The 14,355-nt window shown below is 40.5% G+C and overlaps 2 protein-coding genes and 1 long non-coding RNA gene across 5 annotated transcripts in view; 1 reads left to right on the top strand and 2 right to left on the bottom strand.

Annotated features, from left to right (window-relative positions):
• Positions 1-5,968, bottom strand: part of jph1a (junctophilin 1a) — a 29,463-nt gene extending 23,495 nt beyond the window's left edge. For 2 of the 3 annotated variants that reach the window (XM_026292563.1, XM_026292565.2), the window contains exons 1-2: positions 5,822-5,968; positions 4,888-5,380 (exon numbers count right to left, since the gene is read on the bottom strand). In XM_026292563.1, the coding sequence (XP_026148348.1) occupies positions 4,888-5,266 (379 nt within the window). In that variant the 5' untranslated portion in view covers positions 5,267-5,380; positions 5,822-5,968. Of the gene's footprint in view, positions 1-4,887; positions 5,381-5,660; positions 5,788-5,821 lie in introns of those variants that run through there. The other variant, XM_026292564.1, reaches the window with a different exon arrangement.
• A 945-nt stretch (positions 5,969-6,913) lies between these two features.
• Positions 6,914-11,540, top strand: gdap1 (ganglioside induced differentiation associated protein 1). Its single transcript, XM_026292398.2, has 6 exons — positions 6,914-7,060; positions 8,837-9,029; positions 9,549-9,722; positions 10,277-10,371; positions 10,886-11,000; positions 11,188-11,540. Exons 1-6 carry the CDS (start codon positions 6,914-6,916, stop codon positions 11,538-11,540), a joined length of 1,077 nt encoding a protein of 358 aa, XP_026148183.1.
• Positions 10,796-11,243, bottom strand: LOC113121692 (uncharacterized). Its single transcript, XR_003294779.2, has 3 exons — positions 11,147-11,243; positions 10,919-10,972; positions 10,796-10,829 (listed from the first exon to the last, which is right to left on the bottom strand). It is a non-coding gene; the product is annotated as an uncharacterized LOC113121692 (long non-coding RNA).
• Positions 11,541-14,355: the final 2,815 nt, after the last annotated feature.

The raw sequence follows: 14,355 nt of genomic DNA, 5'->3' as shown, positions 1-14,355 counted from the left end.
CTGTGCTGGGAAGAAAGATGGCTAGTACCCATATACCACTTGAGTGTCTCTTGCCAGTGGTTGACAGGGAGTCGTGGGTATATATCTAGACCAGATAGAAGGATTGTGGCAGCACACACACTGCAAGGATGTTTCGAGCACTTGGTTTTGATGTTCTCTTTGCTCAGTAGTCTGAGGGTGGAAACCAGAAGACAGGTTGACTGGGCTCCCAACAGCAGGCAGAATTATCTTCAAAGACTTGAGATCAAACTTAGGACAGCGGTCCAATACATGATCCATTGGTTCACTGCACAGCTGGAACAATGAAGTACACCATCTGTCCACACTGAGTTTGGCTCTCAGAGGTGGGAAGATCTGTGACCACATCTACTGACAAATATGACAAAGGGGAACAAGGTGTTGATAGTGGTTGTAGCAGCCCTGCTGGAGATTGGTGAAAGTGCTTGTGTTTTGCACAGATGGGACAGGCCATTACAAAAGTCCTAACATCTCTGGCCAGGGATGGCAGCCAGAGCCTCTGCTCTGCCTTAGAGTCAACTTTGGATGACAGACCAGCTGAGTGTCAGCTTGTCTTGCATAAACAGAAAATTGTCCAGGCTTTGGCTGGGACCTGGCAGGCACCACAAAGCACCCAGGACTCCTTTTTTGATGTTCCAGCTGGGGCTCATGCTACGCATGCTGCTGACAGGATGTTGTCAAAAGACTCAGGCTCTTTTGGTGTCTTGCACTGTCAAAATAAGGTATCCAGTTAATGTTAGGAGTTCCAGGGCAGTAGGAGAGCTGCTGTCTTTGTGAGTCTGGTGTGGGCCAGTCCGGTAACCTTTTAACCTTGTCTGAGTTGATTGAAACTCAGCCCTCATGAATGATGAATACCAAAGTGGCAATGGAGGGTATAGAGAGGAAGTTTCTGCTTTTCTAGAAGGTGCTGGAAGAGAGCTCAGATGTGCTGGATATGTTTGTGCTTGTGTTTCAGAACATCAGTCAGTTCATTACAAAAGAGACTCCAGGCCAGAGTATTCAACACAACCCACCACTTCACTTTCGAGCACCAACAAGGTGAATACAGGAGGTTAAAGAAGATGAACTCTGACAGACGACATGCTTTATATGCTACTGTGCCTAGGAGGAGAGCAATCATTTTATAGAGAAGCAGTTATGTTTTTGTTTTGTTTTTAAACGCTCAAATCCAAATATTCTGGTGGAACCCTAATTAAGGCTGGAAAGATTTCCACTGGGTCAAATTCCAGGAGAGTGGTGACAGCAATCATTAAACAGAGAGACAAGCATTCCAACCCAAAATGGCACCAATGCACCAGTTGTGAAAGTTATAAGCTCAGCCAGGGACAACCTAGAATTAGAGAAATCAGGAGGGTAAATATGGTGAAATCTGGGGAGGTCATGATGATTACCTGAAAGAATCTTGTATATAAGTTTGATAATTTTTTGAAGCAGATGGTCACCCAAGGCTCACTTATTTGATGTTCATGAAGTTTCAGTCTTAATGAACATCACTAGGTTCAATGGTTGGCTGGAGACAATTAACTGGATGTGCTGCACTGGGTGAGAGGGAGTGGATGTTTTCAGTGTTTGGCTCTCCAGTCCCCATCCATTTGCCCATATTAAATACTACTGTACAAAATGTTTGCTCTGCCTTCAGATATTCCCTTGTATGTGGCAGCACTTCACCGCAGGGGCAAGTTGAGAGTAACCAAAGTACATAAGCAGTGGCAGTGCAGAATCTATTTGCATTGTCCATTACACTCTGGAATGTGTGACATGTTAAACAAGCCCTGTGATGCTTCCTTCAGTGAGGCGGCCAGCAAGAAAACTCTCCGGAGCTCCTTGGCAAATAGTTGAGCAGAAGCACAGGCTCGCAATTGGCAGTCTCATTCGCCGTGCCCCAGAAAACAGCCTGGCTGGGAAGCAGGGAAATTATGTATGGCACCTTGGAGTGTTCTGCTGGACAGGAGACAGGCTGGAGCTCAAACAAGAATCAAAACGGGATGAAGAATACTGGGCAGGTTCTGGGGTCTCTGGAATTACACTCTGGTGAATGCAGCCAGGGATCTGCACCTGGTGTTAGGGGTGCAAAAGCTGTAGCTCCTGGAACTATCCTCAGCAGCAGGGGCAAAAACTGGAGAGAGCCATTCCTTACAGCGCCTGTGAGGTGTCTGTGCTCCACCTTGGACAAGCCCAGCTGGACATCACCGCTGGACATACTAGTGCTGCCAGCTGTTGCTTGTGGTGTTAAATGGCAACGACTTGCACCACCAGCTCCTGCTGGACACTACTAAGATTTGCTGGGTCCACAGCGGCCAGATTATACTGTAATAAACAAGCTATAGGCTGAGGCACTTAAATCCAGTATTATAAAGAGATAAATAAGCAAGTGCAAAAACAAAGACAATTCCTAAAAACAGGTCAACAAAAAAACAGATTAACACTCAGAAGATGTATGTTGGAAAGTCAAAACTTTACATGAATAATAATAATAAATAAAAAGGGTGTAAAGAGATGAAACAAATTACTTATTAAAGACAGAGGATTGAAAACATCAAGGCTTTGGATTTTTTTTTCACGTTTATTGTCAAGTTTGTGTTCCAACACACAGACTCGTGATCAATAGGCACATGGACCCTGAACAATGATCTACTGCACCTTTTAAACTCTAAAAAGTTACACAACCAAAATATCTGTCACTCACGTTGCACTGTAGGCAACATATAACCTGCTGAATAAATTGGACCAGAAGTGATACACATTCAGCGAACAGAAATAAGCAGTAAGTGGCGGCGTAAACATGTTTAGAATCACCATAAATGGTCAGGGTATATGTTACCCTAGTTCAGTCGGTCTCATCTTTCAACTCTAATAATATCTGAAAACATGTACAGAGGTTATGAATGTTGGTAAAATTGATCATTAAACAATTATCAGAGTACTTAAAGGACTCAATGCAAATTCTTGGGTATAATTACAAAATGTGGAGAAAGCAGGTAAACCCAGAGGGAAGACTGTGTGTAGAACTGATTGGCTGATCGCTCTGGTGAGAGCCCCGCCTGGATGGGTAAGACTTTTGGTGCTGCCGTTTTATCTAAATCAGTTGCAATGCTAGATGAGCCTATAAAATATCAACAGCATGGGACTTTTTACAAACTATCTTAGAACTAGCTTGTAGGTGTATATCCTTAAAGGAAGTGTGATTATTTGTACATATGCATGTCTCGATAGCTCAACATGGTTTTTAAAACTTTTAGGTGATTTTCCTTCTAATTGTGATCACAAAAGTTTTCCTCATTGCACTTCGTCGGCTAGGTATTCTCACCAAGTCCAGAATTACATATGGGAACATGTAGGAGCCTAGCTGTAGGGGTGCTAAGTATGTCAGCTAATGAAATGTTTTATCTCTTTCCCATCAGATCTGGGACTGTGAGCATAACTAACTCAATCACAGAGATTTCATTAAGGTACTAATACCGAGGATCACTTGGGTTGAATGTGAATCACTCAACTAGAGCCTATTTTCAGACAGACACTAACTCCCCTACTGACAGTAGGCAGATTCACCACTATCCATTTGTCTCTGATGACAGGGAATTGCTGTGAGTCACATAATGAACTGAATACTTCATTAATTCAATTTGGTGCTGCTGAGCCCAGTGAGCAAGTGCTGGCCTACTGTAGCTTCTTCAGAGCATCATATTGCAATCCTGATCCTTATTAGCTTGGTAATCCACTGCTTGAATCTCAATAAGCAATACAATAAAATATGCTGTAATGGTCAGATCCTAAGAGAAAATGATATACTAGCCTGGGGAGGAATTTAGATGGATAAACAGAGTGAGATTAACAGGCTGGCTCTGTGTGGCAGTTCAATTGGGTGACCCTGCAGATCAAGTTATCAGGATGTTACAGGGTCAGACAGCCAGATGTTCAGTAGATCCTCAGGGATCAGCTGATATCCTAAGCTTGGCCCTCTGTAACCATATGTAAGGTATTTATTCTGCACCATAAGGCCTTTGTTAATGGAGATGATGCTCAGAAGTCACCAATGACTTGCATGTTTTAAAGCCAGAAAATATAAAATGAGTCTATACTGAATCGCTTGCAGGAACTTAGGCTTTTAGGGACCCTGGTATCTTGTTTTTCCGATCACATATAGGGCTCTAGACAAACTCAATGTGTGAACATGCTACCAATGAGTGAGGTCAAATCTCTGTGTGAGGTCTTGCACTGCCCTCACTTTCAGTAAGTTCAAGAGTGTGTCTTGTTTGTGACTTAACTTGGCTGAAAACATAGATGAGAAGTCCAACATGTGACTATGTTCCGCACTGATAAAGGTATTAACAGTTTAGTTAATGAAACCCACCATGGACTGACATGTTCACTACATTCAGAAACAGGTGTTAGTGTCTTGACACTAGCAGAACGGCAGAGTTGATACTACAAACAGCATTTTCACAACACATTGAATTAGCAAGAGGTGTTTTTTTTTACAGTGGAGGATCAAATGTGAAAATGACAGAGAGTAAGGTGATAGTCTGGCTACAGGCTCCAAACAGATGTGCTCTGATTTATAAACCTCTTCTAAAAGCGGACATGGTGCAACTGAGCTGGTAATGTCCCACAAGTTAACATCATAAGGAATATACGCTGTGGGGTTGTTTTTTTTTTTTTGGAGGGGGGGGGGTCTGACCACGTGACCAGAGTGTGCGTACCGAGCGATCTCAGCTTCAAGTCACATCAGATTCACGCACTGATGTATTTCTAATAGCGTCCCTGACTTTGAATGTGAGCGGCTACATAACACATCATAAGTCCCAGATGTTAAAGCGACACACGCGTTAAACAAACACTGGAGCACGTTTATAAGACAGAGGTTCTTACCGCCATCACCGTAGGTTTCGATCCCATATCCATCCTGCAGTCCGTTGCTCCAGGTGCCGTCGTATCTAGCAGGTGTGTTGTGGCTTTGCCGGATGCCGTACCGACCCTTAAAGCCGTGACTCCACTCCCCGCGATAGATCCACTTCCCTTTATTCTCCACACCGAGCCCATGCCGCTTCCCCTGGGACCAGTAGCCCTTGTAGGTATTCCCGCTGGGCCAGGTGTACACCCCTACTATCTCAAAGCCGTGCGACCAGGACCCGGCGTATTCGCCCTGGCCCTTGGGTCCGGTGCAGATGCCATGTCCGTGGGCTTTGCCATCCTCCCACCCACCACAATAAGTGCCACCGTCGTCGAAGTCAAACCTGCCGCCCGTCATTCAGATAAATGCTGGAAATAAAGCAGACCGTGCGCTGCTGCAGACTCTGGCGTCTCCAGGACCGAGGCTGGGAGATCCAGGACGCGGTGAGAGGATGAGCCAACAGGATGATGACTAGAGGAAGAAAAAAACAGCACGGTCAGAATAGTGGACTGGTCCTTATGGGCGGGCCTCGGGGGGCCGTGCCCGCCCAAACTGATGTCTGGACCCGTCCATCTCACAGACACAGTATACATCCATCTACTTTCTTCACATTTTAAAATCATTATTAAATAGCAGCTTTTATATAAAAACAACAAAAACCTCTGTTGCTCATGAAGCAGCACTGATATAAAAGCGTTTGACACTGTAACAGGCCGAAGGCTACGACGACTGGTGTTAGAAAGCAGTTTACCATGTTATTAGGTTATAATAATCAATAACAAGCTGCGCCCGCCCACTGATATCGACGGGCCCGGCTTGGAGTTTGGATGGAGCGACGGGTCTGACACTGACATTGAATACAAAAGGCATGCGCAATGGCAAGTCTAAGTATGAATGCTGGACATCATTTACCAGAGGCGCACGCCGGACTCCCCGTTGTTTGTCGCTCTCTCCCCCCTCTCACCCACTGATCACAGAGGGAGAGAGGCAGGCATTGAGTCCCCACTGAAGACAGACACCGGGCCAATAGCAACGTCACGCCACAGGGACCGCCCCCTCTCCCTCACACGCTCAGTGAAGGACCTGGACACCCCCAACCCACGACAAAACTCGAAAAACTTTTAAAAGACGTTGCCTCACCTCAGACAACATGCCCCGACCCCACAGCCACAGAAATATGGCTCCCTGTGATCAGTAATACTGTACTGTACTGTAATGTGTGTCTGAGGTTGTCATGTTTATTACTCTGTTAGGGTTTAAAGATGATACATGTTGTCACTGATGTTACTGCTGTCAGTGTAACATTAATCCACCTGTACAGACCATATGTCCGCTGTATCCAACAGTGTGTGACTGTATATGAGCTTTTATATTCGAGCTATTCCTGACAACTAACACTTTGTATGTATGTGACTCCGCACTGATCCACAGGCTATAAGACTTTCAAGTCAGCATGTATGGAAAAATAAAGCTGCTTCAGTTCACCTGGTTTCATTAGCAAGAGATTTCATCACCTTATGTGACTGTTAATATCGACGATTCTGACGAAACTGTGCAGGATCTTTTTCGCAAGAAACAGATAATAGCGACATCTGTCGTACAAACGCACTTATTGCAGACCTCAGCAATGTAGAGTGTATAGTAGAGAGTAGGACTGTGGAGTAAAAGTGTAATGTGTAATTAGAGTTTTAACGTTGAGCTTCTTTGTTTGAGATCAGATGAATTTGAGTCCTACTATTTTAGAAAGAATCACCGACAGGAACGACAATAAGGAGAAAGAAGAAGACAGAGAACAGGAATAAGGAAATGTGTGTAGGTTTACACTAAGAGTCAATTAGACTATAGGAGACAATAGCTATAGATTTGCAAAATGAATGTGTTTTGTTCAAAATCTGTTCATCAAAATGAACAGAAGTATTTAAGTTACACTCCAAGCCTATAGGGGGAGTATTTCTTTCTCCTGCCACGCTGCGCTGCCTTCACTTGTCCCATAAAATAGGGAAAATGGCGTCTGAAAACAGCTGTGAATCCCAAGAAGAGAAATCTGCTGTCATAGAAAAAGACGTACAGCAGCAGTGTGGTACCGTCGCGAAGCAAAGCGGATCCAAACTGAAGCTTTATCACTGGACTCAGTCTTTTAGTTCTCAGAAGGTGAGTGTCATCACGTTTCAGCACCCGGGTCTAATGGACAGCTCCCCATCAGTGGCTTCATAGCACAGTCCTTGGTCTTAATGAAACGAAAACACACTGACCTACAATACATTAATATTCTGACAGAAGACAAGTGTCCCATGTGTCCTCACTACAGTTTAGTGCACAGCTCTTTGCTGTGTTTTGATATCTCTTTAAATCTACATGTTACACTTACCAAGCTGTGGCTTTTTAAACACGTTTGTTAACACTAGACCCTACTGTTGGTTGTGTTACTGAAATCTGTTTCTCTTCAACAAATATCAGCAACCATACAATTTATACTATACAGACTATTGCAGAAGTACATTTGTATCTGACCTCAACTGCAGAAACATTAGGATATTACTCCCCCAAAACAAAGATTAATTATAAGATTAAATATGGTGTCAACATGCCTCTAACCTAATATTAATCTTCTCTTTCTAATGTGTATGTACCGTTTGGTTTGACAAATTACTATCATCAAGTCCATTACTGATTCCAAGCAGCATTTTAAAACCATTTTATATCCCAAGAATAAAACACCAGATTTAGTTACTTGATTTAATATTTACAGTGTGAATATTATTAAAGAAATTGTTACAATGAGAAATTTAGTGTAGCTGCAAATGTGGTTTAAATTTAAGATAATCTAGTCAATCAGTTTGTTGATGGTTATCAGTGGGTCAAATGTTGGGGGGGTTGAGTCCTTAACAAAAAGTATTTATCTTGTTATAAGGCTATTATATTTGTGTGTAAACTGTTCAGACTGTTTGAAGAGGCTTTCTAATTATTTAGTTGGAAATGCTTTGGAAATGTATGTGAATGAATTGTGTTAAGAAAGGTCCAGTGCAATATGAAACCCTGGAAGGATAAAGGTGACAGTTCAGCTTTGCAGAAGAAATGTGACTGCAAAACATCTTGAATAACAATGACTCAAGATCACGTAAAACATTTAGTGAAACTTCATCACAGAACATTAACAGTAGAAATCAGAGGTTAGTGGTGAAAGGAAAATCCTTTCTACATGAACACTGTGAGAGGAATTCCCAAGACTGGGACTAAACAGCTGTGGGGCCTTAAAAACAACTTTTTAGGGAGGTTTAGTGAAAAAGGCTTCAGTTATCTAGGGCACATCAAGATTTGGAATAATGGACTTTGGGGCATTGGTCTGATGAATCCAGAGTCGCCATATTGCAGAGCAATCTGGTCATCTCAGTAAGAAAACAAAGCATCACCCATCATGCTTAGCGCCCACTGCACAAGCCACTGGAGGCAGTGTTATAATGTGAGGCTGGTGACTTGGTCAGGTTGAGGGTCAACAACAATGTGCAGCAGTGAAAATGAAGTGAGTTGATGACCTGAATGTACTGGCTGAGCAGGTTATCCCATCAATGGATTTTGTTTTTCGTGATGGCAAGGCATATTCCAGGATGACAATGCCAATATTCATCTGTGTCTAACTGTGAAAGAGGGGTTCTCAGGGAATGAGGAATCCTTGTCACTTATAAATTGGCCACCAGACCTTAAGCCCAATTAAAGTCATTTTATGGAGTGTTTTATTATCAATACAGGATATTGGCCAAAGGTTAATGCAACTCTGGTTGGAATTAAATGTAGTGATGTTGTATATGTTTTTCAAATCAAATCAAAGCCAAAGCTGCTCCAATGAAATATTGGTGTGTTACAGGTCTACAAGGTACTAACATTGAGATATCTACACTAATGTTGACAGTGATGATTGTTCTTATTCAGGTGCGTCTGGCCATAGCAGAGAAAGGCTTGCGCTGTGAGGAGTATGATGTGAGCCTACCACTCAGTGAACACAATGAGCCCTGGTTCATGCATCTGAATCCTGCTGGTGAGGTGCCAGTCCTAATCCACAATGACAACATCATATGCGACCCAACACAGATCATGGACTACCTGGAGCAGAACTTCAATGATGGTGAGACCAATTAAAGCCTGTTGTGTGTGTCATTGTTAAATGGTCAGACAGAGTTTTGTACTTCTTTTCTTATATCATTTTTTTTCTTCCAGTATTTTTGTTGAGATTTTGGTTTTAAAATTCATGTACTTTTTTTGTTTTGTTTTCATTTGTGTATTGTGCAGTTGTTGGTTTCAATCATTCTCTTTAATTTTTCATTGTCTGTTAGTTTTTACTGATCCATCCTAGCTTTGTTTTAAGGCTCTCATCTTGCCATCCTAAAAAGGAAGACAATCTGGTAAGTATGGAACTTAAGCTAATGAAAACTTACAAGTTTAAATACCTCCTGTAAAAATGAAAAATAAAAAGCATGTCCTTTTCTAACATTAGTCGCCTAGTCTGTATTAGGTGAGCTTACACTGTATAAAACATGGGTTATTTTACCAGGATTTCTAATTTCTTTCTATTGTATTTAAATGGAGAACATTTAGAAAGAAACAAAGTGAATAAAGTTAATTTTCATGACTTGCTTATCTCCAGAAGGCACTCCAAGGCTGGTCCCTGAAGAGGGCAGTACATACTATCACAGAGTACAACACTACAGAGAGCTGCTGGACTCCCTACAAATGGATGCTTACACTCATGGCTGCATACTCCATCCTGAGATCACAGTGGACTCTCACATACCAGCATATGCTGCCACATGCATACAAAGTAAGACAGATGCATTTCAGTTGTAATATATGACTCTTGTGTACTTAGGGCCTGTACATAAACAGTGTACTCAGATATAAATGTTTTCATATTGCTAGTGGTTCCCCCTTTTTTACATAGGCAGCTTGGACATCAGTGTCAGCGTCCGTCCATTTGCCATTTCTGAATTTTTTTTCCATGTGAAAACTGTTACAATATTAAAATAACTTTTAAAAATGTTGGTTGACAGGGCTGCATTGGTTTAAGTTAGTGTTTGATAAATCACCATAAACACTGATTACACATGGTGGTTTTCTATTGTACTGAAAAGTACAAACTCCGTTTTAGGAGCTAAAAAAGTTGCTCAAAACAGCATTTTAGGAACTATTATAGATCTCAGCTACTGCAGTGCTGACACAAAAAAAGAGAGTAATTTCCTCCAAAGGTTCTAGGAAATATGAAAAAGTATATATTAGGTATATATATAAATTTTGGCAGTGATGTTGCAATGCTGCAATGCTTAAAACCAGTGTGCCTCACCATGTCTAATGTTCTTTTACATTTCTGTGTGACAGCACAGATTGGAAACACACAGACCGAGCTGAAAAAACTGGCAGACCAGAACCCAGAGCTTAAAGATGCTTATTTAGCAAAACAGAGGCGCTTGAAAGTAAGTTATTCCAGTGAGCAGAAGGCCAAGCATGCAAAGATGTTGCTTTTCTGATTTACAATACATTGATGTTCTAAGACCACCCATACAAAACCAAAATACAGTAAGTTCCTATTTGCCACAGATCAATAACTAAGAAACAAAAGCTATATGTAGCTACATCAGGTCTTAGTTATCTGGTGAAATAGTCAAAGTGGTGAGTTTTAGCACTGACTCTTATCAAAGTGTCCATTTTGATAAACACACAGTTAAATGATCCAGCTGTTAAATCCAATCACGTTGGGAAATAATAACATAGGTCAACTAATATTTCAGCTTTAATACAGTAAATCACAGTTTTAAAACATATTAACTTATAAATTCATCCACTATATGGATTTCAAACATAATATAACATACTGTAGTTAACTTACTTTTCTGTTACATGGCTGGCACTTCACCTTTGTATGATTTTGTGTCTACAACAGAAGAAAATGTGAACTACTATAAAATATTGATTATAATTTTTCTGCAGTCTAAGTTGTTTGACCATGACAACATGAAGTACCTGAAGAAGCTTCTGGATGAACTGGAGAGTGTGATGGACCAGGTAGAGACAGAGCTACAGAGGAGGGTGGAAGAAACACCAGGTAACCACAACTTTCTATCTCTTAGCAACCATGGTGCAATTAACAGACACACAATAAACAAATCAGTTAGATTTCTATGCCTGAAACACAAACCACGATGGCAGTATAAGTTGGAATGTGACTGTTTCTTATTTTGATTATCTTACCTTGTTACATACTTTGTGTCTCCGTCCCTTTTCACCTGTAGAAGAAGGCAGTCAGTCCTGGCTGTGTGGTGAGTTCTTCAGCATGGCCGATGTTTCTCTGGCAGTGACCTTACACCGCCTCAAGTTCCTTGGTCTCTCCCGTCGCTACTGGGGCAATGGTAACCGTGTCAACCTGGAAACATACTATGAGCGTGTGGTGGAGCGCCCGGCCTTCAGAAGAGTTTTGGGCCATGTCAACAACATCCTGATCTCGGCTGTCCTTCCTGTGGCATTTCGCGTGGCCAAGAAGAACGCACCGGTTATTGTTGGTACCACACTGTTGATAGGCGTTCTGGGAGGAGCAACATACCTCGCTTTCCTTTACATGAAGAAGAGGCTTACTGCCTTCAGCTGAGGGAGGTTGAATTGATTTGAGACTGAATTAGGGTGGTGGTAGGAGGTTAATACAAAGAAAAAGAGAAATGTTACCTACATCAAAACACAAATTTAAATTGGCTTATAATACATAGAATTAGGCTATATGATCAGTCAATAGACATTAATAATATATAACTGAAATAGACATTAATTTCTGCTGTATTACATGCCAAAGGACTGACCTAGTGTTTTTAAATGTTTTTCACTTGCTACATATCACATATACTGTGTTTCTGTAGCTCTATAAATCAAGAGTTGACTAAGGGTTGAAAAGATTTAATATTTTATTTATGCAATTTGGATTTAGGGTCCATATAAAAGCACCTAACTGTACAACGTGTCTGATAAAAAAAAAATTAAAAAAAAGTCAACATCATTGTATAACATCATTGTTGCTAAAAAAGTGTGGGGTTTCAAAAACTGAAATTCGGCTGCGTGACATGCAGCATACCTCTGACACAAATATAAACCAGTACAAAATAATTTTCGTACTGTACTTTAGAGGAGAAGAGAAGAAAAAAGTCACAAATTAAAATGCCAGTGCTAATTTAACACATATTTGATTTACGCACCAGTATGGTCATTGCCGACATGTTTACTTGAATCATTATTAAATGATCATTATATGTTCAGCCTTAAATGTGCTTGTTCATGTATTGTTTTGTTGCCCATAATTTGCTTGTTAGAAAGTACACCAATAGCCTGCTTTCTGTAACTGGGTCTACCAGCATTTAACAAACTCATCTGCCCAACAGTAAACATACTGTACCTCAAAACCTGTGTCTGCAGCTGACAAATTTGGCTCTGTACGATTTCCCTGTCATCACACTGCACTTGTGTTTCGCTGTATGAATGCTGACTAACTGCTGGAAATGTACTCCTTGTAATAACGAATGCTGAATGAATGTTTTTCCTGTCTCATTTACATCAACACTAGATCATCATATGCAACATCTGTATGAGATTAAACTGGCTCCAAAACAATCTCCAGTGTTTTCTGTCAATCAAATCATTCAAATTGAGAATAACATTAAAAATTCACATCAGCATTGTTTAATACACAGCATGTCATAAAGGTTTTACATATATTAGGGTTCTATAGGAAAACATGTAAGGACAACCAACCAGATTATCTAGAGAGTGATGCAAAGCAATCTACAGTAATATATTTGCCATGTCTGGTAGTTCAAGCCAACCCCTACATTTGACATGTGGTCAGCTTTGATTTACACTCCTCATGTGAGCGCACATAAAACAGGCAGATGCTAGTTCATTCAACAAAGCCTGGCCTTTGTTTCCAGTGTCCAGAGGCCAGAAGAGTGCAGCTGTCAAAGAAGTGCCTCACACGTGTTAAAGCCACATGTGAGCCGAGCTGTCAAAGAACCATAAGCTCATACTAATGTGTAAATTCTGGAAAATCACTCCCTTGTAAACAGCAACACAAATGACATCATTGTTGCTACAGGTGAGCTGAAACGTCCTGAATGAAGTTTAAATGCATACATTTTACTGTATTATAAAGTTAGTGACCTTCACTTCAAGTGTTTCTGAGCCACATTACAAACCAAATCGGACTAATTTACAGTTTCATACACCTGCCATTTTTCAGCATATACCTGTCTGAAGACTATTAGCAAGAACCATTAGGACTCCACTGCAGAACCACTATAGAAAGAAACTTTGAGTGATACAATAGGCTAATGTGAGACTAATATGTATTAAACCATATGAAAAGACAAGACAAAAGATAATTTGATTTGTAATAGATGACCAAGAGAAATACTTATCATTGACACTATACAGTTTATCATTACAGAAAAAAATACTACTTCTGAAATACTGTGAAAGATTGAGAATACATTTTTCTGCTCTATGAATGTTATTAGAGAAGTGAAAATACATGTTTTCCCCACTAGAGGGCAGTATTTCCTAAAACATTTATCTCCAGAAAATAATGACAAATGAGAATACCATCCACCTCATAATTCACAGTCTCTTAGAGAAATGAATTTTTGTGTGGATTGCTATATACTGTATTAGAGTGACATTTGCATCCAAAATCAAGCCAACCAGCTGACAAAATAAACTTCTTGTTGCAGCTGGACAGATTTAAGTCTTGTTCAGATAATTGGTCCTGACATCTTGCTGTTACTTGCTGTAATTGGACAAATTCTCTGCACTCAAACTGCAAAACAACATTGATTTCTTTCTTTGTTCCACAGTCAAAATCATGTCAAATAGGAGGACGCTGTCAACATGTTACTGTATAATTAAACAGTCTGCAACACATTGGCCAAGCATATAGAACAAAATATGAATTAGTCTAAACACTGGATCAAGTGTTTATAGGAGCTGCTAGCAGGTTTGATAAATGAATAATGACATTTAAAGGACATGATTCCAATATTTATAATAAATGCTCAGTTCCTTGGATTTTATTAATATGCGGATCACAGACTTTACCAATTCTACAAAATCCATATCTATGAGAATGTTTTAAAGAAACATTTCAGTTTTCTCATTGAACCTGAACTATCAATCATATGAATTCACTTGCCAAAACAAGGTTTATAAATGTTGGAATTGGGACATCTACAAATTGCAATGACCAGGATTAAGATCAGTTAGGGACTTAGAAAACACCTCTGCCAAGGTTTCTGAGGCCAGGTTATTAAAATAATTTGTTAGGTTTGCCTTTATTATAGATTATGTTGTGGAGTATTTCAAGGTATAGTAGTAGGTATTACAGATTCATTATCTTCTCAATGAAGAAGTTTATAGTTGTGTTTACA

The sequence above is a fragment of the Mastacembelus armatus genome, chromosome 20 (assembly GCF_900324485.2).
Source record: "Mastacembelus armatus chromosome 20, fMasArm1.2, whole genome shotgun sequence".
In the NCBI taxonomy this organism is placed as follows: domain Eukaryota; kingdom Metazoa; phylum Chordata; class Actinopteri; order Synbranchiformes; family Mastacembelidae; genus Mastacembelus; species Mastacembelus armatus.
The sequence above is the reverse complement of the archived record's forward strand: the minus strand, read 5'-3'. Positions and strand labels throughout refer to the sequence as shown.

Bases quoted from the DNA above. Each gene is read 5' to 3' on its own strand.
- gdap1 (XM_026292398.2), top strand. From the start codon at position 6,914: ATGGCGTCTGAAAACAGCTGTGAATCCCAAGAAGAGAAATCTGCTGTC. The intron at 7,061-8,836 runs GTGAGTGTCATC...GTTCTTATTCAG, and splicing joins AGTCTTTTAGTTCTCAGAAG to GTGCGTCTGGCCATAGCAGA. The intron at 10,372-10,885 runs GTAAGTTATTCC...ATTTTTCTGCAG, and splicing joins CAAAACAGAGGCGCTTGAAA to TCTAAGTTGTTTGACCATGA.